The sequence below is a fragment of the Hyla sarda genome, chromosome 7 (genome assembly GCF_029499605.1).
Source record: "Hyla sarda isolate aHylSar1 chromosome 7, aHylSar1.hap1, whole genome shotgun sequence".
Classification (NCBI taxonomy): domain Eukaryota; kingdom Metazoa; phylum Chordata; class Amphibia; order Anura; family Hylidae; genus Hyla; species Hyla sarda.
Genome location: NC_079195.1, coordinates 230,110,253 through 230,137,130, shown reverse-complemented (window position 1 = coordinate 230,137,130; position 26,878 = coordinate 230,110,253). Strand labels below are relative to the sequence as shown.

The 26,878-nt window shown below is 43.1% G+C and overlaps 1 protein-coding gene across 1 annotated transcript in view; it reads right to left on the bottom strand.

Moving 5' to 3' along the window:
* The window catches only part of LOC130283226 (mucin-2-like), an 87,606-nt gene that overhangs the window by 34,110 nt on the left and 26,618 nt on the right, over positions 1 to 26,878 (bottom strand). The window contains exons 3-10 of the mRNA XM_056532432.1: positions 14,792 to 14,878; positions 12,793 to 12,977; positions 10,906 to 10,967; positions 8,229 to 8,386; positions 6,759 to 7,681; positions 4,752 to 4,801; positions 3,600 to 3,739; positions 67 to 3,164 (exon numbers count right to left, since the gene is read on the bottom strand). Of these exons, the coding sequence (XP_056388407.1) occupies positions 67 to 3,164; positions 3,600 to 3,739; positions 4,752 to 4,801; positions 6,759 to 7,681; positions 8,229 to 8,386; positions 10,906 to 10,967; positions 12,793 to 12,977; positions 14,792 to 14,834 (4,659 nt within the window). The 5' untranslated portion in view covers positions 14,835 to 14,878. The remainder of the gene's footprint in view (positions 1 to 66; positions 3,165 to 3,599; positions 3,740 to 4,751; positions 4,802 to 6,758; positions 7,682 to 8,228; positions 8,387 to 10,905; positions 10,968 to 12,792; positions 12,978 to 14,791; positions 14,879 to 26,878) is intronic.

Sequence of the window (26,878 nt, the reverse complement as noted above, 5' to 3'; positions counted from 1 at the left end):
CGTCTTTACTCACACCCGCTATAATGTGTATGGACTGATCCATGAAATAATTAAGGGTTTACTCACCCACTTCCTTATTTCGGCGGTGAGACTCTGACTATCTGGAGAAGATGGGTCCTGAAGACTCTCGTTGTAGACTCTGTTCACAATTCTGAATTTTAGTGGAACTATGTTTGGAGCATCTGCGGTAGAGGATACGGTTGGCGGAGGAGGCTCAGTACTAAATGTACCGACAGATGAAGGATCTACAAGCTCTGCGCTGGTCGGAGGCTGTGTGGTAGTTGGAGGCTCAGAGTTGCTCAGAGGCTGTGTGGTATCTAGAGACTCATTGCTGGTCGGAGGCTGTGTGGTATCTAGAGACTCATTGCTGGTCGGAGGCTGTGTGGTATCTAGAGTCTCATTGCTGGTCGGAGGCTGTGTGGTATCTAGAGTCTCATTGCTGGTCGGAGGCTGTGTGGTATCTAGAGTCTCATTGCTGGTCGGAGGCTGTGTGGTATCTAGAGTCTCATTGGTGGTTGGAGGCTGTGTGGTAGTTGGAGGCTCAGAGTTGGTCGGAGGCTGTGTGGTATCTAGAGTCTCATTGCTGGTCAGAGGCTGTGTGGTAGTTGGAGGCTCAGAGTTCGTCGGAGGCTGTGTGGTATCTAGAGTCTCATTGCTGGTCGGAGGCTGTGTGGTATCTAGAGTCTCATTGCTGGTCGGAGGCTGTGTGGTATCTAAAGACTCATTGCTGGTCGGAGGCTGTGTGGTATCTAGAGTCTCATTGGTGGTCAGAGGCTGTGTGGTATCTAGAGATTCATTGCTGGTTGGAGGCTGTGTGGTATCTAGAGTCTCATTGGTGGTCAGAGGCTGTGTGGTATCTAGAGATTCATTGCTGGTCGGAGGCTGTGTGGTTTCTAGAGTCTCATTGCTGGTGGGAAGCTGTGTGGTACCTAGAGTCTCATTGCTGGTCAGAGGCTGTGTTGTATCTAGAGTCTCATTGGTGGTCGGAGGCTGTGTGGTATCTAGAGACTCATTGCTGGTCGGAGGCTGTGTGGTTTCTAGAGTCTCATTGCTGGTGGGAAGCTGTGTGGTACCTAGAGTCTCATTGCTGGTCAGAGGCTGTGTGGTATCTAGAGACTCATTGCTAGTCGGAGGCTGGGTGGTATCTAGAGTCTTATTGCTGGTCGGAGGCTGTGTGGTATCTAGAGACTCATTGGTGGTCTGAGGCTGTGTGGTATCTAGAGTCTCATTGGTGGTCGGAGGCTGTGTGGTATCTAGAGTCTCATTGCTGGACGGAGGCTGTGTAGTATCTAGAGTCTCATTGCTGGTCAGAGGCTGTGTGGTATCTAGAGTCTCATTGCTGGTCGGAGGCTGTGTGGTATCTAGAGACTCATTGGTGGTCGGAGGCTGTGTGGTATCTAGAGACTCATTGCTGGTCGGAGGCTGTGGGGTATCTAGAGACTCATTGCTGGCCAGAGGCTGTGTGGTATCTAGAGTTTCATTGCTGGTCGGAAGCTGTGTAGTATCTAGAGACTCAATGGTGGTCGGAGGCTGTGTGGAATCTAGAGACTCATTGCTGGTCGGAGGCTGTGTGGTATCTAGAGACTCATTGCTGGTCGGAGGCTGTGTGGTATCTAGAGACTCATTGCTGGTTGGAGGCTGTGTGGTATCTAGAGACTCATTGCTGGTCGGAGGCTGTGTGGTATCTAGAGTATCATTGCTGGTCGAAAGCTGTGTGGTATCTAGAGATTCATTGCTGGTCGGAGGCTGTGTAGTATCTAGAGACTCATTGCTGGTTGGAGGCTGTGTGGTATCTAGAGACTCATTGCTGGTTGGAGGCTGTGTGGTATCTAGAGACTCATTGCTGGTCGGAGGCTGTGTGGTATATATAGTCTCATTGCTGGTTGGAGGCTGTGTGGTATCTAGAGACTCATTGCTGGTCGGAGGCTGTGTAGTATCTAGAGTCTCATTGGTGGTCGGAGGCTGTGTGGTATCTAGAGTCTTATTGTTGGTCGGAGGCTGTGTGGTATCTAGAGTCTCATTGGTGGTCAGAGGCTGTGTGGTATCTAGAGTCTTATTGTTGGTCGGAGGCTGTGTAGTATCTAGAGTCTTATTGTTGGTCGGAGGCTGTGTAGTATCTAGAGTCTCATTGGTGGTCGGAGGCTGTGTGGTATCTAGAGACTCATTGGTGGTCGGGGTCTGTGTAGTATCTAGAGTCTCATTGCTGGTCGGAGGCTTTGTGGTATTTAGAGTCTCATTGGTGGTCAGAGGCTGTGTAGTATCTAGAGACTCATTGCTGGTCGGAGGCTGTGTGGTATTTAGAGACTCGTTGCTGGTCGGAGGCTGTGTAGTATCTAGAGTCTCATTGGTGGTCGGAGGCTGTGTGGTATCTAGAGTCTCATTGCTGGTCGGAGGCTGTGTAGTATCTAGAGTCTCATTGGTGGTCGGAGGCTGTGTGGTATCTAGAGTCTTATTGTTGGTCGGAGGCTGTGTAGTATCTAGAGTCTCATTGGTGGTCGGAGGGTGTGTGGTATCTAGAGTCTTATTGTTGGTCGGAGGCTGTGTAGTATCTAGAGTCTTATTGTTGGTCGGAGGCTGTGTATTATCTAGAGTCTCATTGGTGGTCGGAGGCTGTGTGGTATCTAGAGATTGATTGGTGGTCGGAGGCTGTGTGGTATTTAGAGACTCATTGGTGGTCGGAGGCTGTGTGGTATCTAGAGTCTCATTGCTGGTCGGAGGCTGTGTGGTATCTAGAGACTCATTGTTGGTCGGAGGCTGTGTGGTATCTAGAGACTCATTGTTGGTCGGAGGCTGTGTGGTATCTAGAGTCTCATTGGTGGTCGGAGGCTGTGTGGTATCTAGAGTCTCATTGCTGGTCGGAGGCTGTGTGGTATCTAGAGTCTCATTGCTGGTCGGAGGCTGTGTGGTATCTAGAGTCTCATTGGTGGTTTGGGTCTGTGTGGTATCTAGAGGCCTATTGCTGGTCGGAGGCTGTGTGGTAGTTGGAGGCTCAGTGTTGGTGGGAGTTGTAGTTGGAGGCTCAGTGTTGGTGGGAGTTGTAGTTGGAGGCTCAGTGTTGGTGGGAGTTGTAGTTGGAGGCTCAGTGTTGGTGGGAGTTGTAGTTGGAGGCTCAGTGTTGGTGGGAGTTGTAGTTGTCGGCACAGCATTGGTGTCTTCTTCAGCTGCTTTTGAAAATAAAATACAAATCACAGGTTATTGAACTGATCTTCTCTCTCCTTGTCTTATCCCCCCCCCCCATCTTTACAGTTATATATGTTATGTGCGTTGTATATAATGTAAAGAGCAGTGATGGCTAACCGCTCCGAACCCGAACACTAAACCAAAATGCCTGGGGACGGTGTATAGTCTATTCAGATGAATCCTGGCTTTACATACTTTTTCCCTATACAATGCGGCATTTCACACTTTGCCTGTAACATTTATATATGAAGAATTCTGCGCTATGTGTCAGGAGATCAGACATGTTCTTATTCTGTAAGGTAACATGGTGCAGCAGGAGCCTCCCCCCAATCCTGTCTATAATATAAGAATGCTATCACTGAGCCCCGCCCCTCAGATGACATATGTCCGCCATACACAGGGTCACATGACTAACTCACCCCTTGTCTTGATGCTTTCAGGCTCTATTAATGAATCATTTTTGGCGCCATCTTCTATTTGTTTAATAACCGCGCTGGAGTTAGTGGGTTGAGAATTGTTCTTGAGGACTAAATCCGCGTCTGTGATTACTGATCCATTCCTGGAAGAGAAATCAGAGCGATCAGATGATATGTTCACACATGGAATATACGGTACAATATGGAGGTCACCCGGGAGATGAGTGACCATGTATGAGGGATGGACACAGGGCAGGGGTCCTCACATAGGGCCAATGATGTGACGTTGTCTCCCTCATCTCTATAATACACCATACGGTTATACCCCGGTGACAATGACAACCTCCAGTTCATCCATTTGTGCTGCAGATCTGTCCTTCCTCCTAATTCATCACCAGGAGCGGCTGTCATTGTCCACCATGTTACATCCCGGTCATCGGTCACATTGGTCCCAGCTGCATTACATGAACCATCACAAAGCCACGTGCCTCATAATAGTGGCAGTGACATACTGTTATATATCAGGGGCAGTCACATACTGTTATATCAGGGGCAGTCACATACTGTTATATATCAGGGGCAGTCACATACTGTTATATCAGGGGCAGTCACATACTGTTATATATCAGGGACAGTCACATACTGTTATATATCAGGGGCAGTCACATACTGTCATATCAGGGGCAGTCACATACTGTTATATATCAGGGGCAGTCACATACTGTCATATCAGGGGCAGTCACATACTGTCATATCAGGGGCAGTCACATACTGTTATATATCAGGGGCAGTCACATACTGTTATATCAGGGGCAGTCACATACTGTTATATCAGGGGCAGTCACATACTGTTATATCAGGGGCAGTCACAAACTTTTATATCAGGGGCAGTCACATACTGTTATACTGCTGTAACCATCAAGCAATTGAACAAGTAAAGTTGTCAATCTGTTTAACCTACGACAACATTTTTCGAGGACCTTATTGACCTCCTGGGCCACAAACAAAGACCACCCACCAGGAACCTGTACGGCTTGTTAAATCCCTGTTACATGTAACCAGGACGGATGAGGATGAGGAGGATGAGGACGGCTGCCATAGATGCCTATACTTGTATTCACACAACTCTTCCACATTTCACGGTTACACACTTACCTGAACCTTATATTGTCCACACGCTCCAGTTCAGAAACGTAACGCATCATCTATGGATGAGATAAGAGAAAGGTATCGGTCAGCGCTCCGGTGTGTGTCTGTTCTTTGGAATGTTCTGTCTCTTCTGTAGGGGGTCAGCCCCTAGAATGACTAAACTCCAGTACACTGTACTTATAGTGAGAAAGTCCAACAGACTGTCATGCATCTTTCAGCCACAAGATGTCAGTGTTGTTGTAAGTGAGAATAAGACACAGTTGTTATTGCTTTAAGAGAAGAGATCTTTCTGGAGAGGAGGAGGAGCAGGACGTTCCTGGGACTGTGTGGTGTTCGGCTCACTATGGCTGTGCAGAGCTGAGGAAAGGGACTGTACAAAGTGGCCTTGAGAGGGCATATAGACTGTGTGATCCAGGGACAGAGCAACAGGATCCTGCCAGAGGAGACAGAGCTGAACTGTGATGCTACAGACTGCAGCTGAGAAAGAGAGGAGAACATCCCAGAACATCACAAGCAAGTTACAGAGCAAGGGACCAGACTGCAGTGACAGAACAAGATAAGCAACCTGCAAAGAAACCCAGACCAATGCATTATAGACTGCCGCTACAGACAGCAAGGGAGAGACCCAGACCAGTGCATAAGAGACTACAGCTGTAGACAGCAAGGGAGAGATCCAGAGACCTGACTGCAACCAACATCACAGAGACTGAGACAAAGCAGCTGTACCTACAGAACTGTGAGTGTGCACCGGTGGTGACCTGTGGTAGGGCATAGAGCAGGTTTCTGTAGACAGAGCGTTGCAGCAACGTGTCCCGGTTAGCGGGAATCAGATAGGATCATATAGTAGAGTAGCCTGTATTTCGGGGTGTGCGTTGGCGGGAGCGCCATTTTATGTATCACGTTGCAGTTAACTTTGCTGTAAATCTATGTAATCTGTTATTTCTGTTATCATCATTCTCCGGCCATTATACTCTGTTGGTTAATAAAGCCGGTTTCTGCTTCAGCCTCATTGTCTGCTGTACCGTACTTGATCCTGCACTGCGGTCCCTACTCCTCTGACCGCTACACTTCTTCAGTCCCTTCTCCCCACCTTCTCTTCATTTACCATCACTTTATCTCTTTCTTTCCCTCCCTCTCTCTACATGGGGGTAGAGGACCTCTTTAACAGGACAGAATCCATTCTCCTTACACTCAGTTTCAGACAAGTTCTAGAGGGATCTACCTCCCAGAATTCAGCAGGGTACATGTCAGGTACGATTTATTTATTTACTTTTTTTATCTAAGAGCCGAGGAGCGTGCTCTCGAATCACCCAAAGTGCAAGAAAAAGTGCAAACGTGTTACACTAAAAAAAAACATATCATATATGATTGATAACCATTAAGATTGGAAACACATCAGAGTGTTCTGTGGGGCTGTTTCTATATATCTACATGGGACTGAAGGAGTAATGTTTCTCCTTGAGGAGATCGTCATGTTCCATTGGGCATTCTGGGAAGAAATGATATGCAAAGCAGCTCTCGAATGACACCTTTTGAATGGAACCTTCTCTTAAAATCAGTGTTTCACTCCATTAAAAAGTCTTAGAACATGACAGGGAATGCGTGCCAGCTGTTTCAGGGATATTGCCCCTTGTCAGTAGGGTTTTGGATTGGCATACATTCCCAGTCATGTTGTAAGACTCCTAAATAGATTGAAACAGTAACATTTAAGGGAGAGCGTCAGAGAGCTGCCTTTCATGCCATTTCTTCCCTGATTTGTATTGAATTGTGGATTTTATTGGGTGTGCTGGACTTTTCTCTGCTCGGTATGTGGAGGCCGAGCTCTTATCCAGACACTTCTATATTGTGTATGGGAAGGATTATTACAGCACAGTGGAGGATCTCTGTGGTTATATGAAGGGTCGGCCATGATGTTCCCCGACACATAACACATTATACAACTTGTGTTGCTGCTCAAAATCTCTTCTCATTGTAAATTAACATGGATGTGACCATTGATACATTGTTACTTACCTTATCTTTTACCTCTTTGGATAGATTTTTGTACTCATCAGATGAATGGTCCCTGAGCTTCTCAGTAAACTCCATGTTCCGTAATTTGAATGTCACTGGCACTATGGCAGCGGGCGCGCTCTGTGGACGTGATGGTGGTGTCCGTGTAGATTCTGCGGCACTGCTGAACATAGAACTTGAAGGCTCTGGAGTGGAGAGAACTTCTGGATCAGTGGACATGGTGCTGGCTGGTGGCTCTGGAGTGGAGAGAACTTCTGGATCAGTGGACATGGTGCTGGCTGGTGATTTTGGAGTGGAAAGAATTTCTGGATCAGTGGACATGGTGCTGGCTGGTGGCTCTGGAGTGGAGAGAACTTCTGGATCAGTGGACATGGTGCTGGCTGGTGATTTTGGAGTGGAGAGAACTTCTAGATCAGTGGACATGGTGCTGGCTGGTGGCTCTGGTGTGGAGAGAACTTCTGGATCAGTGGACATGGTGCTGGCTGGTGATTTTGGAGTGGAGAGAACTTCTAGATCAGTGGACATGGTGCTGGCTGGTGGCTCTGGTGTGGAGAGAACTTCTGGATCAGTGGACATGGTGCTGGCAGGTGGCTTTGGAGTGGAGAGAACTTCTGGATCAGTGGACTTCGTGCTGGCATGTAGCTCTGGGTTGAAGTTATTTTCTAGACTAATGGATGAATCATTCCTGATTGGGGGCTCTAGATTAGAGATGTTTTCTAGACTAACGGATATCTCCGTGCTGGCCATAGGCTTTGTATTGGAGAGAGTCTCTGGGCTGACAGAATGGACATATTTGGTGTTAGTGCGAGTCGGTGACATGGCCGAGGATGGTTGTTGCTTGTTTTTCGTTGGTGTACGGGCTGGAGCAGATGTACTGAGGTGACGCTCTGGAGCACTTGGAGACATAGCGCTGGTTGGAGTAGCTGTAGTGATGAGAGGTATCAAGTTTTAAGACACAATTTTCTAATATACTTAGTATTTTATTTTCTTATCTTTTTTTTTAGATCCCTGTTGTGAAATAAACCATTGATTGTCCATTCAGAGGTGAAACCTTCCCTGACCTGGTCCTGTTCACACAGCTGAGCCTGTATAACAATGTTATGAGGCTGGTAACATGGGGACTGTAGATATTATTGGAGTATGATCAGGGGGTGTAACATTTACCTACCACTTACACCCCTGTATCATGAAATGATGTCTAAAGGGTCACAATTTATTTGGTGAAGATCCTCCAGTTGTTGCACCCTATTCAACCCCCCCCCCCAGCTATAGGGGGTCACAAAAGAATTTCCCTTTATTATGAATGGTTGGAGGATGAGATGTCACCCATTTTGTTCCATAGTCCGGCAGCTGGATGTTACACCTCTGAAATGAACCGTCCATGCGCCTTTACATTGACTCCCCCTATAGTATATACATTCCCAGTATATAGTAGCAGACATTCCAATGAATATGTTAATAGGTTCTCACCAACAGATTCCACCCTGGTGGGATCCACCGTCACGTTACCAGCACAGAAGTCACATGAAGTCATTTCTTTATTTATTGTTTCGGCTACTTCTTCTGATTTTGGGGTGTGGGACCCATTTCTAAAGACTAGTTCCATGGTTGTCACTGCATTAAAATCCCTGAAAAAAAGATAACCTGCTGTTATTGTATCAGATAAGCAAGCACTCACATAATACCGCCATATGGCGCTATGCTATGAAAACATAACAATTCCATACAGTGCCAACTGATGTATACCAAAAGCAGAGAAAGTCTGATCCTACCCTAACTCCTTGGCCTTCCTGCATCACCCTGTCCCCTCCCTGCACTCATCTCTATGATCATATAGAGAACTGTGTGGTCATACAGATACAGCTACACAGTCCTCTCTGTCCCCTCCCTGCACTCATCTCTATGATCATAGAGAGAACTGTGTGGTCATACAGATACAGCTGCACAGTCCTCTCTATCCCCTCCCTGCACTCATCTCTATGATCATAGAGAGAACTGTGTGGTCATACAGATACAGTTGCACAGTCCTCTCTATCCCCTCCCTGCACTCATCTCTATGATCATAGAGAGAACTGTGTGGTCATACAGATACAGTTGCACAGTCCTCTCTATCCCCTCCCGGCACTCATCTCTATGATCATAGAGAGAACTGTGTGGTCATATAGTTACAGCTGCACAGTCCTCTCTATCCCCTCCCTGCACTCATCTCTATGATCATAGAGAGAACTGTGTGGTCATACAGATACAGCTGCACAGTCCTCTCTATCCCCTCCCGGCACTCATCTCTATGATCATAGAGAGAACTGTGTGGTCATATAGTTACAGCTGCACAGTCCTCTCTATCCCCTCCCTGCACTCATCTCTATGATCATAGAGAGAACTGTGTGGTCATACAGTTACAGCGGCACAGTCCTCTCTATCCCCTCCCTGCACTCATTTATATGATCATAGAGAGAACTGTGTGGTCATACAGTTACAGCTGCACAGTCCTCTCTATCCCCTCCCTGCACTTATCTCTATGATCATATAGAGAACTGTGTGGTCATACAGTTACAGCCGCACAGTCCTCTCTATCCCCTCCCTGCACTTATCTCTATGATCATAGAGAGAACTGTGAGGTCATACAGTTACAGCTGCACAGTCCTCTCTATCCCCTCCCTGCACTCATCTCCATGATCATAGAGAGAACTGTGAGGTCATACAGTTACAGCTGCACAGTCCTCTCTATCCCCTCCCTGCACTCATCTCTATGATCATAGAGAGAACTATGTGGTCATATAGTTACAGCCGCACAGTCCTCTCTATCCCCTCCCTGCACTCATCTCTATGATCATAACGAGGACTGTGTCCATACAGTTACAGCTACACAGTCCTCTCTATCAACTCCCTGCACTCATCTCTATGATCATAGAGAGAACTATGTGGTCATACAGTTACAGCCGCACAGTCCTCTCTATCCCCTCCCTGCACTCATCTCTATGATCATAACGAGGACTGTGTCCATACAGTTACAGCTACACAGTCCTCTCTATCCCCTCCCTGCACTTATCTCTATGATCATAGAGAGAACTGTGTGGTCATATAGTTACAGCTGCACAGTCCTCTCTATCCCCTCCCTGCACTCATCTCTATGATCATAGAGAGAACTGTGTGGTCATACAGATACAGCTGCACAGTCCTCTCTATCCCCTCCCGGCACTCATCTCTATGATCATAGAGAGAACTGTGTGGTCATATAGTTACAGCTGCACAGTCCTCTCTATCCTCTCCCTGCTCTCATCTCTATGATCATAGAGAGAACTGTGTGGTCATACAGATACAGCTGCACAGTCCTCTCTATCCCCTCCCGGCACTCATCTCTATGATCATAGAGAGAACTGTGTGGTCATATAGTTACAGCTGCACAGTCCTCTCTATCCCCTCCCTGCACTCATCTCTATGATCATAGAGAGAACTGTGTGGTCATACAGTTACAGCGGCACAGTCCTCTCTATCCCCTCCCTGCACTCATTTATATGATCATAGAGAGAACTGTGTGGTCATACAGTTACAGCTGCACAGTCCTCTCTATCCCCTCCCTGCACTTATCTCTATGATCATATAGAGAACTGTGTGGTCATACAGTTACAGCCGCACAGTCCTCTCTATCCCCTCCCTGCACTTATCTCTATGATCATAGAGAGAACTGTGAGGTCATACAGTTACAGCTGCACAGTCCTCTCTATCCCCTCCCTGCACTCATCTCCATGATCATAGAGAGAACTGTGAGGTCATACAGTTACAGCTGCACAGTCCTCTCTATCCCCTCCCTGCACTCATCTCTATGATCATAGAGAGAACTATGTGGTCATACAGTTACAGCCGCACAGTCCTCTCTATCCCCTCCCTGCACTCATCTCTATGATCATAACGAGGACTGTGTCCATACAGTTACAGCTACACAGTCCTCTCTATCCCCTCCCTGCACTTATCTCTATGATCATAGAGAGAACTGTGTGGTCATATAGTTACAGCTGTACAGTCCTCTCTATCCACTCTCAGCACCATCTCTATTATCAGTACACATGTATTCCCCTGAGATCCTGAAATTATATATTTGGCTATTTGATATGGATATAATGTTATGAAATATGTTAAATACACTCACTGGAATTTAACGTGGATTATATCCAACAAGTCAGGATACATGTTCTTCAGTTTTGTTAATACCTAGAAAAATATGAGCAGTATATGTAATTTTTTTATACAGGAATGCAGTTATAAACTTAATTTAAAAAATATACATACTGTATATATATATATATATATATATATATATATATATACAGTGGGGATCAAAAGTTTGGGCACCCCAGGTAAAAATTTGTATTATTGTGCATAAAGAGGCCAAGGAAAGATGGAAAAATCTCCAAAAGGCATCAAATTACAGATTAGACATTCTTATAATATGTCACCAAAAGTTACATTTTATTTCCATCATTTACACTTTCAAAATAACAGAAAACAAAAAAATGGCGTCTGCAAAAGTTTGGGCACCCTGCAGAATTTATAGCATGCACTGCCCCCTTTACAAAGCTGAGACCTGCCAGTGTCATGGATTGTTCTCAATCTCAAAGGTTTTAAATGCCCAGACTCATCTGACCTTGCCCCAACAATCAGCACCTTGGGTTCTTCTAAGCAGTTGTCTAGAAATCTGAAACTGAAAATAGTTGATGCTCACAAAGCTGGAGAAGGCTATAAGAAGATAGCAAAACGTTTTCAGATGTCAATATCCCCTGTTCGGAATGTAATTAAGAAATGGCAGTCATCAGGAACAGTGGAAGTTAAAGCAAGATCTGGAAGACCAAGAAAAACATCAGAGAGAACAGCTCGCAGGATTGTGAGAAAAACAATTCAAAACCCATTTTTGACTGCACAATCCCTCCAGAAAGATCTGGCAGACACTGGAGTTGTGGTACATTATTCCACTATAAAGAGATACTTGAACAAATATGATCTTCATGGAAGAGTCATCAGAAGAAAACCTCTTCTACGTCCTCGCCACAAAAATCAGCGTTTGAACTTTGCAAATGAACATATAGACAAGCCTGATGCATTTTGGAAACAAGGTCTGTGGACCGATGAGGTTAAAATTAAACTTTTTGGCCGGAATGAGCAAAGGTACGTTTGGAGAAGAAGGGGAAAATAATTTAATGAAAAGAACCTCTGTCCAACTGTTAAGCATGGGGGTGGATCAATAATGCTTTGGGGTTGTATTGCAGCCAGTGGCTCAGGGAACATCTCACGAGTAGAAGGAAAAATGGATTCAATAAAATTTCAGCAAATTTTGGATGCTAAATTGATGCCATCTGTGAAAAAGCTGAAGTTAAAGAGAGGATGGCTTCTACAAATGGATAATGATCCTAAACACACCTCGATATCCACGGGGGATTACATCAAGAGGCGTAAACTGAAGGTTTTGCCATGGCCTTCACAATCTCCTTACCTCAACATAATTGAAAATCTATGGATAGACCTTAAAAGAGCAGTGCGTGACAGACAGCCCAGAAATCTCAAAGAACTGGAAGACTTTTGTAAGGAAGAATGGGCAAAGATACCTCAAACAAGAATTGAAAGACTCTTGGCTGGCTACAAAAAGCGTTTACAAGCTGTGATACTTGCCAAAGGGGGCAGGACAAGATATTAACTCTTCAGGGTGCCCAAACTTTTGCAGACGCCATTTTTTTGTTTTCTGTTATTTTGAAAGTGTAAATGAAGGAAATAAAATCTAACTTTTGGTGACATATTATAAGAATGTCTCATCTGTAATTTGATGCCTTTTGGAGATTTTTCCATCTTTCCTTGGCTTCTTTATGCACATTAATACTAATTGTTACCTGGGGGGCCCAAACTTTTGATCCCCACTGTGTATATATATATATATATATATATATATATATATATATATATATATTATTTATATTGTCATTGTGGAAATGACAATACTGTAAAATAAGCATAATAACATTTCAGACAAGTAATTCTGAGTACTCACCCATTCCCTGGTTGTGTTGGCCAGCGTCTCCTGTAGGTCTTTATTCGCATTGGTTAGTTTTAGTGTCAGGGACACTATGTTAGGTTGGATTAATGGAGAAGTTCTGGAGTTGTTAGTGGAGACACTTGTGAGATTTAGTTCAGGACTTGAGGTAGAAGTTGTGGAAGACGCAGAAGCAACAGCAGCTACAAAAAGTGTCCAGAAAAGTTACAGGTTATCCTTAGAAGGTTAAAGCAACAAGATACAGCACCTAAGACTGGCCCAAGGCTTCAGCCCACATAATAAGATTGTCATAAATAGCCCATGTAATACCGCCATATAATGCCCAAATGATATACAGCATCCTTATACTGCCATATAGGCCCACCACAACAGTGTACATAGATTATATTGGGGGAACACAGGGGAGGGGATACAGGGTTATATTGCTCTGTGCCCTCTATAATCTTGGCTCATCTCTGTGGCAGTTGACCGACTGCATGTAATTCTGTCTGCCATCTGCTGGTGAAAAGTGATCATTACAAGGGAGATATTCACCTTTTATAAGCAGATGACAACATTAAGACAACAAGGAGAGAAAGGAAGAGGTGAGAGTGTGGGTGTAGATCAGTGTTTCTCAACCAGGGTGCCTCCAGCTGTTGCAAAACTACAACTCCCAGCATGCCCGGACAGCCTTAGGCCAGTGTTTCCCAACTAGAGTGTCTCCAGCTGTTGCAAACCTACAACTCCCAGCATACCCGGACAGCCTAAGGCCAGTGTTTCCCAACAAATGTGTCTCCAGCTGTTGCAAAACTACAACTCCCAGCATGCCCGGACAGCCTTAGGCCAGTGTTTCCCAACAAGGGTTTCTCCAGCTGTTGCAAAACTACAACTCCCAGCATGCCCGGACAGTATTAGGCCAGTGTTTCCCAACAAGGGTTTCTCCAGCTGTTGCAAAACTACAACTCTCAGCATGCCTGGACAGCCAGCGGCTGTCCGGGCATACTGGGAGTTGTAGTTTTGCAACAGTTGAAGTCACCCTGGTTGGGAAACACTGGCCTAAGACTGTCCGGGCATGCTGGGAGTTGTAGTTTTGCAACAGCTGGAGACACCCTTGTTGGGAAACACTGGTATGGATATATATGAATGGTATATATGTGTGTGTGTGTGTGTGTGTGTGTATGTAAATGAATTTATCCATGTGTGTCAACGTATATATAACTATATATATAATGTGTGTGTATAAGAATGGCTTTATCTGTGTGTCGCTGTGTATGTATATATATATATATATATATATATATATGTGTGTGTATATGAATGGATTTATCTGTGTCGCCGTGTGTATATGAATAAATGTATCTGTGTGAGTCACCATGTGTATATATGTGTATTTGAATCGATGTATATATGTGTGTCACAGTGTGTATATATATGTGAATGGAATTATCTACCTGTGTCACAAGGAAGTGTATATATAAATGTATACACGTGTGTGTGTAACTATATGTATCTGTGTATATCAATAGGAAATGGAGAAAGTGGGTGAGAGGGGTAGAGAGCAGGGGCTGTGTATTTTAATGAAGATGAGTGACGCTGTGACTAAATGATAGTTCCAATGCTGCTTTGGTAAAAGAAAAAAAGGAAGGGGGGGGTGTGTATTAATAATTGTTAATCATGAATGTAATAAAAAAAAATTGGAGGTAAGACGACCAGTAGGGGGCGCTTCATTCCCAGCGGTAACTGTTTGCAGGAATTCAGCGTCATATATAATTATAATAATCTTCTATCATTGTCCAGGTTCAGGTTCAGTCACTGGGAGTTTTATTGCTTCCATCATGAGCCGAGGAGACGCAGGTTGGGGACACAGGTAAAGTATCTTATTGGGCTCAATGTGTCACAAGTGGAAAAGCGTTGAAGGAGGGACATGAAAATGGCGGCAGATCTAATGATCACGTCTAATCTCTGGTAAGGAAGAAGGTGGATAAACCCCAATACCAATGAAGATTCCCCCACTTACCTGTCAGGAGGACCCCGAGCGCCCCGAGCATCTTCCGGTTCATTCTGAGATCACAGTCTCAGTATTTTCCTTCTGTGACTCCAGTATCTGTGGCCAGATAAATGGAAATACAAATTATTTTAGAATTAGCGCCCACAAGTGATGGTAACATTGTTGAATTTCGTCACTCTCAGTCCCTATGGAACAGTCATTCTTAAGTTTTACCACAGTCATCTGTGACTCTAGACGCCTGAGAGCTGAGGCCACTTGTGGTGATCAAATGGTTAATAGGGAGAGGAGGCTCCATGTCTCTGTGATGCCCCAGACTAAGAACAATGGCCGCACAATACACAATAAATTATATACATTCTGGGAGCATTAGAAGTAGATGAAACAACTTCATCAATCCTCAGGGACTGTCCCAAAAGTGAGATAAAGTTCTGTACAGTAAAGTTCTATATGGTAAAGTTCTATTCGGTAAAGTTTTATATGGTAAAGTTCTATATGGTAAAGTTCTATTCGGTAAAGTTCTATATGGTAAAGTTCTATATGGTAAAGTTTTATATGGTAAAGTTCTATATGGTAAAGTTCTATACGGTAAAGTTCTATAAGGTAAAGTTCTATATGGTAAAGTTCTATTCGGTAAAGTTCTATATGGTAAAGTTCTATATGGTAAAGTTTTATATGGTAAAGTTCTATACGGTAAAGTTTTATATGCTAAAGTTCTATATGGTAAAGTTCTATATGATAAAGTTCTATACGGTAAAGTTCTATATGATAAAGTTCTATACGGTAAAGTTCTATGTGGTAAAGTTTTATATGGTAAAGTTCTATACGGTAAAGTTTTATATGCTAAAGTTCTATACGGTAAAGTTTTATATGATAAAGTTCTATACGGTAAAGTTTTATATGATAAAGTTCTATACGGTAAAGTTCTATATGGTAAAGTTTTATATGGTAAAGTTCTATACGGTAAAGTTTTATATGATAAAGTTCTATATGGTAAAGTTTTATATGATAAAGTTCTATATGGTAAAGTTTTATATGATAAAGTTCTATACGGTAAAGTTTTATATGGTAAAGTTCTATATGGTAAAGTTTTATATGATAAAGTTCTATATGGTAAAGTTTTATATGATAAAGTTCTATATGGTAAAGTTCTATATGGTGAGATGTTGGCGTCCCCACTTCTTCGGACATTGTGAAGCTCTGGTGAAGTTGAGCTGACATGTGTTTATATGGTTTTTCTCTATCTGCATTCATTTTGTATATTACATCTACTGTATATTGTTATGGTCAGTTCAGCTGATACTGTGTAACTTTTTTCTTTCTTAGCAGATGAAAAACAGATGTAACTAATGAATTTTAAAGACATAAAATTTACATTTCTAATATACTTTGTTTCAATTCCTGACTTTTTTTTTCAAGATCACTGCTGGTTGTCAATGAATAAAAATATCCAGAAGGGGGCATAGACCATGGGTGCAACTATAGCCACAGAATACATTGCAGATGTTTGGAGACCAACTATAGTCACAGAATACATTGCAGATGTTTAGAGACCAACTATAGTCACAGAATACATTGCAGATGTTTGGAGACCAACTATAGCCACAGAATACATTGCAGATGTTTGGAGACCAACTATAGCCACAGAATACATTGCAGATGTTTGGGAACCAACTATAGTCACAGAATACATTGCAGATGTTTAGAGACCAACTATAGTCACAGAATACATTGCAGATGTTTGGAGACCAACTATAGCCACAGAATACATTGCAGATGTTTGGAGACCAACTATAGCCACAGAATACATTGCAGATGTTTGGAGACCAACTATAGTCACAGAATACATTGCAGATGTTTGGAGACCAACTATAGCCCCAGAATACATTGCAGATGTTTAGAGACCAACTATAGTCACAGAATACATTGCAGATGTTTGGAGACCAACTATAGTCACAGAATACATTGCAGATGTTTGCAGACCAACTATAGTCACAGAATACATTGCAGATGTTTGCAGACCAACTATAGTCACAGAATACATTGCAGATGTTTGGAGACCAACTATAGCCACAGAATACATTGCAGATGTTTGGAGACCAACTATAGCCCCAGAATACATTGCAGATGTTTGCAGACCAACTATAGTCACAGAATACATTGCAGATGTTTGCAGACTAACTATAGCCCCAGAATACATTGCAGATGTTTGGAGACCAACTGTAGCCACAGAATACATTGCAGATGTTTGGAGACCAACTATAGCCACAGAATACATTGCAGATGTTTGGAGACCAACTATAGCTACAGAATACATTGCAGATGTTTGGAGACCAACTATAGCCACAGAATACATTGCAGATGTTTGGAGACCAACTATAGCCACAGAATATATTGCAGATGTTTGGGAACCAACTATAGCCCCAGAATACATTGCAGATGTTTAGAGACCAACTATAGCCCCAGAATACATTGCAGATGTTTGGAGACCAACTATAGCCACAGAATACATTGCAGATGTTTGCAGTCCAACTATAGTCACAGAATACATTGCAGATGTTTGGAGACCAACTATAGCCACAGAATACATTGCAGATGTTTGGAGACAAACTATAGCCACAGAATACATTGCAGATGTTTGCAGACCAACTATAGTCACAGAATACATTGCAGATGTTTAGAGACCAACTATAGTCACAGAATACATTGCAGATGTTTAGAGACCAACTATAGCCACAGAATACATTGCAGATGTTTGGAGACCAACTATAGTCACAGAATACATTGCAGATGTTTAGAGACCAACTATAGTCACAGAATACATTGCAGATGTTTGCAGACCAACTATAGTCACAGAATACATTGCAGATGTTTGGAGACCAACTATAGCCACAGAATACATTGCAGATGTTTGGAGACCAACTATAGCCACAGAATACATTGCAGATGTTTGGAGACCAACTATAGCCACAGAATATATTGCAGATGTTTTCACACCAACTATAGCCACAGAATACATTGCAGATGTTTTCACACCAACTATAGCCACAGAATACATTGCAGATGTTTGGAGACCAACTATAGCCACAGAATATATTGCAGATGTTTGGAGACCAACTATAGCCCCAGAATACATTGCAGATGTTTTCACACCAACTATAGCCACAGAATACATTGCAGATGTTTGGAGACCAACTATAGCCACAGAATATATTGCAGATGTTTGGAGACCAACTATAGCCACAGAATACATTGCAGATGTTTGGAGACCAACTATAGCCACAGAATATATTGCAGATGTTTGGAGACCAACTATAGCCACAGAATACATTGCAGATGTTTGGAGACCAACTATAGCCCCAGAATACATTGCAGATGTTTGGAGACCAACTATAGTCACAGAATACATTGCAGATGTTTGGAGACCAACTATAGCCACAGAATACATTGCAGATGTTTGGAGACCAACTATAGCCACAGAATACATTGCAGATGTTTGGAGACCAACTATAGTCACAGAATACATTGCAGATGTTTGGAGACAAACTATAGCCACAGAATACATTGCAGATGTTTGGAGACCAACTATAGCCACAGAATACATTGCAGATGTTTGGAGACCAACTATAGCCCCAGAATACATTGCAGATGTTTGGAGACCAACTATAGTCACAGAATACATTGCAGATGTTTGGAGACAAACTATAGCCACAGAATACATTGCAGATGTTTGGAGACCAACTATAGCCACAGAATACATTGCAGATGTTTGCAGACCAACTATAGCCACAGAATACATTGCAGATGTTTGCAGACCAACTATAGTCACAGAATACATTGCAGATGTTTGGAGACCAACTATAGTCACAGAATACATTGCAGATGTTTGGGAACCAACTATAGCCCCAGAATACCTTGCAGATGTTTGGAGACCAACTATAGCCACAGAATATATTGCAGATGTTTGGAGACCAACTATAGTCACAGAATACATTGCAGATGTTTGTACACCAACTATAGCCCCAGAATACATTGCAGATGTTTGGAGACCAACTATAGCCACAGAATACATTGCAGATGTTTGGAGACCAACTATAGTCACAGAATACATTGCAGATGTTTGGGAACCAACTATAGCCCCAGAATACATTGCAGATGTTTGGAAACCAACTATAGCCACAGAATACATTGCAGATGTTTGGAGACCAACTATAGCCCCAGAATACATTGCAGATGTTTGGAGACCAACTATAGCCTCAGAATACATTACAGATGTTTGGAGACCAACTATAGCCCCAGAATACATTGCAGATGTTTAGAAACCAACTATAGCCACAGAATACATTGCAGATGTTTGGAGGCCAACTATAGCCACAGAATACATTGCAGATGTTTGGAGACCAACTATAGCCACAGAATACATTGCAGATGTTTGGAAACCAACTATAGCCACATAATGAATTGCAGATGTTTGGAGACCAACTATAGCCCCAGAATACATTGCAGATGTTTGGAGACCAACTATAGTCACAGAATACATTGCAGATGTTTGGAGACCAACTATAGCCACAGAATACATTGCAGATGTTTGGAGACCAACTATAGCCCCAGAATACATTGCAGATGTTTAGAGACCAACTATAGCCACAGAATACATTGCAGATGTTTGGAGACCAACTATAGTCACAGAATACATTGCAGATGTTTGGAGACCAACTATAGCCCCAGAATACATTGCAGATGTTTGGAGACCAACTATAGTCACAGAATACATTGCAGATGTTTGGAAACCAACTATAGCCACAGAATACATTGCAGATGTTTGGAGACCAACTATAGTCACAGAATACATTGCAGATGTTTAGAGACCAACTATAGCCACAGAATACATTGCAGATGTTTGGAGACCAACTATAGCCACAGAATACATTGCAGATGTTTAGAAACCAACTATAGCCACAGAATACATTGCAGATGTTTGGAGACCAACTATAGCCACAGAATACATTGCAGATGTTTGGAGACCAACTATAGCCACAGAATACATTGCAGATGTTTGGAGACCAACTATAGCCCCAGAATACATTGCAGATGTTTGGAGACCAACTATAGTCACAGAATATATTGCAGATGTTTAGAGACCAACTATAGCCACAGAATACATTGCAGATGTTTAGAGACCAACTATAGCCCCAGAATACATTGCAGATGTTTGGAGACCACCTGCCTTTCCAAGTGTTATGTCACATGACCACCGCAGAGTGATCAAAGGGAATTTTACATGTTACACCTTGCACCACAGTAAGTCATCCTGTGACCCTCATCAGTAGGTTCAGTAAATTTGGACTGAAAAAGGGAGAACCAAAGAACACATAAATCTGTATACAATACATGAACATGTGATACGATGCACCATAAAGATGGCTAAATTCAGGAAGGCTTCTGCCCTATTTAAAGGGACAGTGACCAAATATCAATTCTTCTGGCTAAAAAGATGTAATAATCCAAGTTATAACAAAGCAACCATATTTTATTAGAATCGGATTAGAAATAGTTCAAGTTGTTTCACAAACTCCCAGCTTGCCTGCATCCCTTCCACATGAATACAAATAAAAAAAATTGTGGCCATTTTTTTCTTCTTTCTCATATTATAAATGTGGCACATGAGGAATTTAAAGTTTCCCCTTTTAATGAAAATGCTGTGTGTGAACGCGGCCTAAGAGTGACTGCTTCCTTATAGTGGATCTTAACTATGTTTTATTTTAAACACAGCCGACGCTTTCTGCAGAATAACAAATCGTCTCATAAAATGAACTTTTTTAAATGTATAATTTTTTTAAATTAATAAATTTCACCAATTTTTTTTAACATAATGTAAACATAAAACATTGGTTTTAGATGTGTGAGCCTTAAAGGGGTACTCCACTGGCCAGAGTTTGGAAGTAAATGTTCCGAACGCTGTTTTCATGATGCGGGGGTTGGCCATGTCCCTCGTGACATCACGGCCACACCCCCTCAATGCAAGTCTATGGGAGGGGGCGTGACGTCCGTCACGCCCCCTCCCATAGACTTGCATTGAGGGGGCGTGGCCGTGACGCCACGAGGGCCGTGGCCGACCCCCTGGACTTTCCAGCATAATAATTACCCTCAGCACAAGGACAAGTTAACCCTCGAGTGCTTACAGCAGAAAAAGGTGAATGTTCTGGAGCGGCCATGACAGTCTACTGATCCTAATATCATGGAGCCGCTCTGGGAAGATCTCACAAGGGTTGTTAATGCAAGACCACCAAAGACTTTACATGAGGCATCAGACCAAGGCAGCTATAAGACCTGCAAGAACCTGGGACCTCATAGAAAGCTAGTACAGCAGACTGCACACTTTTCATTGATGCTAAAAGTGAGAAATCAGACATCAGGACTTCAGGGCAAGGTCCTCACACACCCTCTCAGTGAAGACTAACAGCATGTTTTCAGCACCTGTGCTGATCTGGGCTTTTACAAAATCCTGGGGTGGCCCCCCAACCACCATTCCAGGACCTGTCTCACAATAGATAGAGATATTAGCTATATATGAGATAGATATGCAACATATCTAGATATGTGATAGTTAGATGATAGATAGATATGAGATAGATAAGATAGATAGATATATAGATATGAAATAGACATGAGATAGATAGATATGAGATAAATATATATGACATAGATATGAGATAGATAAAGTAGTCCAAAGAGCAGCGCCACTGCTGAAAAAAACAGATTGTAAATTCGGTGCACGCCGTCATGGGATTCCTGGTCGGGGAGTCCGGTTAGATCCACATGGAAAGGACCGCAGCACACAAAAAGAGTAGTTCAAAAACGTGAAGGTGTTTATTACATCATCAGAGGGTAAAACAGGTGTGACGTTTCGACGGCCTCAACACCGTCTTTTTCAAGCATGCTTGAAAAAGACGGCGTTGAGGCCGTCGAAACGTCGCACCTGTTTTACCCTCTGATGATGTAATAAACACCTTCACGTTTTTGAACTACTCTTTTTGTGTGCTGCGGTCCTTTCCATGTGGATCGATAGATAGATATGAGATAGATAGATAGATAGATATGAGATAGATAGATAGATATGAGATAGATAGATAGATAGATATGAGATAGATATGAGATAGATATGAGATAGATAGATAGATATGAGATAGATAGATATGAGATAGATAGATAGATATGAGATAGATAGATAGATAGATAGATAGATATGAGATAGATAGATATGAGATAGATAGATAGATAGATAGATATGAGATAGATAGATAGATAGATAGATAGATAGATAGATATGAGACAGATAGATAGATATGAGATAGATAGATATGAGATAGATAGATAGATATGAGATAGATAGATAGATAGATATTAGACATATAGATATGAGATAGATAATAGATAGATATGAGATAGATAGATAACATCCAATGATTCCACAGCACACAGGAGTTTTTCCAAAAAAAAGAGAAGGTGATTTATTCCATTCCCAGTGTTACAAAATAGGTGCTACGTTTCAGCAGCCCCTCTCCGCCATTTTCAAGCATGGCGGCGAGAGGCTGCTGAAACGTAGCACCTATTTTGTAACACTGGGAATGTAATAAATCACCTTCTCTTTTTTTTGGAAAAACTCCTGTGTGCTGTGGAATCATTGGATGTTATATACTGAAGGAGTCCTTCACCTAGACTCTGACCTCTGCGAGCACCTCTTCATTTTTTCATTTCTCTACATTTTTAAATTTGTAGCTGTGCTGTTCTGTTTGGGATTATCTAGATAGATAGATAGATAGATAGATAGATATGAGAGAGATAGAGAGATAGATATGAGATAGAGAGATAGATATGAGATAGATAGATAGATAGATATGAGATAGATAGATAGATATGAGATAGATAGAGAGATAGATATGAGATAGATAGATAGACAGTGATCTCACCAGCAGAATAGTGAGTACAGCTCTGGAGTATAATACAGGATATAACTCAGGATCAGTACAGGATAAGTAATGTAATGTATGTACACAGTGACCTCACCAGCAGAATAGTGAGTACAGCTCTGGAGTATAATACAGGATATAACTCAGGATCAGTACAGGATAAGTAATGTAATGTATGTACACAGTGACCCCACCAGCAGAATAGTGAGTGCAATTCTGGAGTATAATACAGGATGTAACTTGATATATTTGTCCAGTGAAGCGTAATTCATAAATCTTCTTCATAGAACTATAAAGTATAAACCTGAATGTATCTGTTTATCTAATGACACCCATCACCCGTCCCCCATACTATAGGGGTGACAGTCATTGCCTTTATATACAATTTCATATATCAGATCCATAAAATCCCAAACTTTCCTAATAGCAAAAAACCTTTCTACGCCCAACACAATGGGCCATTTGGATATTGATCATCATAGTATTTGGTCTTTTGTCTCTGACTATAAGTAAAATAGATAACAAACCATTTCTGATTGTTATCTAAAGTGAAATCCTCCATCCTCACCTGAGTGTGTGCAATCCCCGTATAATCCTCCCGAATGATAAAGGTGAGTGTGTGGCCTGGCAGGTGAGAATGGCTTAAATAAAGGAGGCAGGGCCAGCGGTGACCTGAGTCAGGGCCCTGCACACTATCACATCCCCTTTCCCTGCTCACACCTGACACTGGGATGCAGGGACAGCCGGCCACATCAATTAGCACAGTCATCAGCAATGTCAAATGTGATACAGGTATGTGAGGAATGAGAGAGGAGACAATCCTAGGCGGGGCCCCGGCTAATGTCACAATCCTGGGGCCACAGTTATCACCCTATGACTGGAGCTGGGCCACTGAGGGTAATGGGAGACCAGTGCTGGGCATCAAAGGGGGCAAACATGTTATAATGTAAAAAGTACCTATAGGAACAGGTAGATATGAGATAGATAGATATGAGATAGATATGAGATAGATATGAGATAGATATGAGATAGATAGATAGATAGATATGAGATAGATATATATGAGATAGATAGATATGAGAAAGAAAAATCAATAGATAGATAGATGAATAGATATGAGTTAGAGATTAGATAGATAGATAGATATGAGATAGATAGATAGATAGATATGAGATAGATAGATAGATATGAGATAGATATATATGAGATAGATAGATATGAGAAAGAAAAATCAATAGATATATAGATGAATAGATATGAGTTAGAGATTAGATAGATAGATATGAGATAGATAGATAAATAGATATGAGAGAGAGAGATAGATATTAAATAGATAGATAAATAGATAGATATGAGATAGATAAATAGATAGATATGAGATAGATAGATAGATACGAGATAGCAAAATCAATAGACAGATAAATATTAAAGATACGAGATAGATAAATATATAAATATGAGATAGATAGATAGATATGAGATAGATATATAGCTATGAGATAGATAAATATTAGATAGATGTTATGAGATAGATAGATATGAGATAGATAGATATGAGATAGATAGATAGATAGATAGATATGAGATAGATAGATATGAGGGAGGTAGATAGATAGATAGATATGAGATAGATAGATACGGAGATAGATAGATATGAGATCGATATAGATAAATAGATATGAGATAAATAGATAGATATGAGATAGATAGATATGACATAGATAGATAGATATGAGATAGATGGATATGAGATAGATAGATATGAGATAGATAGATAGATAGATGTCACGATGCCGGCTGGCAGGTAGTGGACCCTCTGTGCCAGAGAGGGATTGGCGTGGACCGTGCTAGTGGACCGGTTCTAAGCCACTACTGGTTTTCACCAGAGCCCGCCGCAAAGCGGGATGGTCTTGCTGCGGCGGTAGTGACCAGGTCGTATCCACTAGCAACGGCTCACCTCTCTGGCTGCTGAAGATAGGCGCGGTACAAGGGAGTAGGCAGAAGCAAGGTCGGACGTAGCAGAAGGTCGGGGCAGGCAGCAAGGATCGTAGTCAGGGGCAACGGCAGAAGGTCTGGAAACACAGGCAAGGAACACACAAGGAACGCTTTCACTGGCACTAAGGCAACAAGATCCGGCAAGGGAGTGCAAGGGAAGTGAGGTAATATAGGGAAGTGCACAGGTGAAAACCCTAATTGGAACCACTGCGCCAATCAGCGGCGCAGTGGCCCTTTAAATCGCAGAGACCCGGCGCGCGCGCGCCCTAGGGAGCGGGGCCGCGCGCGCCGGGACAGAACAGACGGGGAGCGAGTCAGGTAGGGGAGCCGGGGTGCGCATCGCGAGCGGGCGCTACCCGCATCGCGAATCGCATCCCGGCTGGCAGCAGGATCGCAGCGCCCCGGGTCAGAGGACGTGACCGGAGCGCTGCAGCGGAGGGAGTGAAGCGAGCGCTCCGGGGAGGAGCGGGGACCCGGAGCGCTCGGCGTAACAGTACCCCCCCCCTTGGGTCTCCCCCTCTTCTTGGAGCCTGAGAACCTGAGGAGCAGACTTTTGTCAAGGATGTTGTCCTCAGGTTCCCAGGATCTCTCTTCAGGACCACAACCCTCCCAGTCTACTAAAAAAAAATTTTTCCCTCTGACCTTTTTGGCAGCCAAAATTTCCTTGACCGAGAAGACGTCCGAGGAGCCGGAAACAGGAGTGGGAGGAACAGATTTGGGAGAAAAACGGTTGAGGATGAGTGGTTTGAGAAGAGAGACGTGAAAGGCATTAGGGATACGAAGAGAAGGAGGAAGAAGAAGTTTATAAGAGACAGGATTAATTTGACACAAAATTTTGAAAGGACCAAGATAGCGTGGTCCCAACTTGTAGCTAGGGACACGGAAGCGGACATATTTAGCGGAGAGCCATACCTTGTCTCCAGGGGAAAAAACGGGGGGAGCTCTTCTTTTCTTATCCGCGAACCTCTTCATGCGTGAAGAAGCCTGTAAGAGAGAATTTTGGGTCTCTCTCCATATAATGGAAAGGTCACGAGAAATTTCATCCACAGCGGGCAGACCAGAGGGCAAGGGGGTAGGGAGGGGGGGAAGAGGGTGACGGCCGTACACCACGAAAAATGGGGATTTGGAGGAAGATTCAGAGACCCTGAAGTTATACGAAAATTCGGCCCATGGAAGGAGATCTGCCCAGTCATCCTGGCGGGAGGAAACAAAATGTCGCAAATAATCACCCAGGATCTGGTTAATTCTTTCTACTTGTCCATTGGACTGGGGATGATATGCAGAGGAAAAATTTAATTTAATCTTGAGTTGTTTACAGAGAGCCCTCCAGAATTTAGACACGAATTGGACCCCTCTATCCGAGACAATCTGCGTAGGCAACCCGTGAAGACGAAAAATGTGTACAAAAAATTGTTTAGCCAACTGAGGCGCAGAAGGAAGACCAGGAAGAGGGATGAAATGTGCCATTTTGGAGAATCGATCAATGACCACCCAAATAACAGTGTTGCCACGGGAAGGGGGTAAATCAGTAATAAAATCCATACCAATCAGAGACCAAGGCTGTTCGGGGACAGGCAGAGGATGAAGAAAACCAGCGGGTTTCTGGCGAGGAGTCTTATCCCGGGCACAGATAGTGCAGGCTCGCACAAAGTCCCCAACATCCGTCTCCAGAGTCGGCCACCAATAGAAGCGGGAGATGAGTTGCACAGATTTCTTGATGCCCGCATGACCTGCGAGATGGGAGGAGTGACCCCATTTGAGGATTCCGAGGCGTTGGCGTGGAGAAACAAAGGTCTTTCCTGGAGGAGTCTGCCTGATGGAGGCAGGAGAAGTGGAGATCAGGCAGTCAGGTGGAATGATGTGTTGCGGAGGGAGATCAACTTCTGAGGCATCCGAGGAACGAGAGAGAGCATCGGCCCTAATGTTCTTATCGGCAGGACGAAAGTGAATCTCAAAATTAAATCGGGCAAAGAACAGAGACCACCGGGCCTGGCGAGGATTCAGCCGTTGGGCCGACTGGAGGTAGGAGAGGTTCTTGTGGTCGGTGTAGATAATAACAGGAAATCTTGATCCCTCCAGCAGATGCCTCCATTCCTCAAGTGCTAATTTAATGGCTAGAAGCTCTCGATCCCCG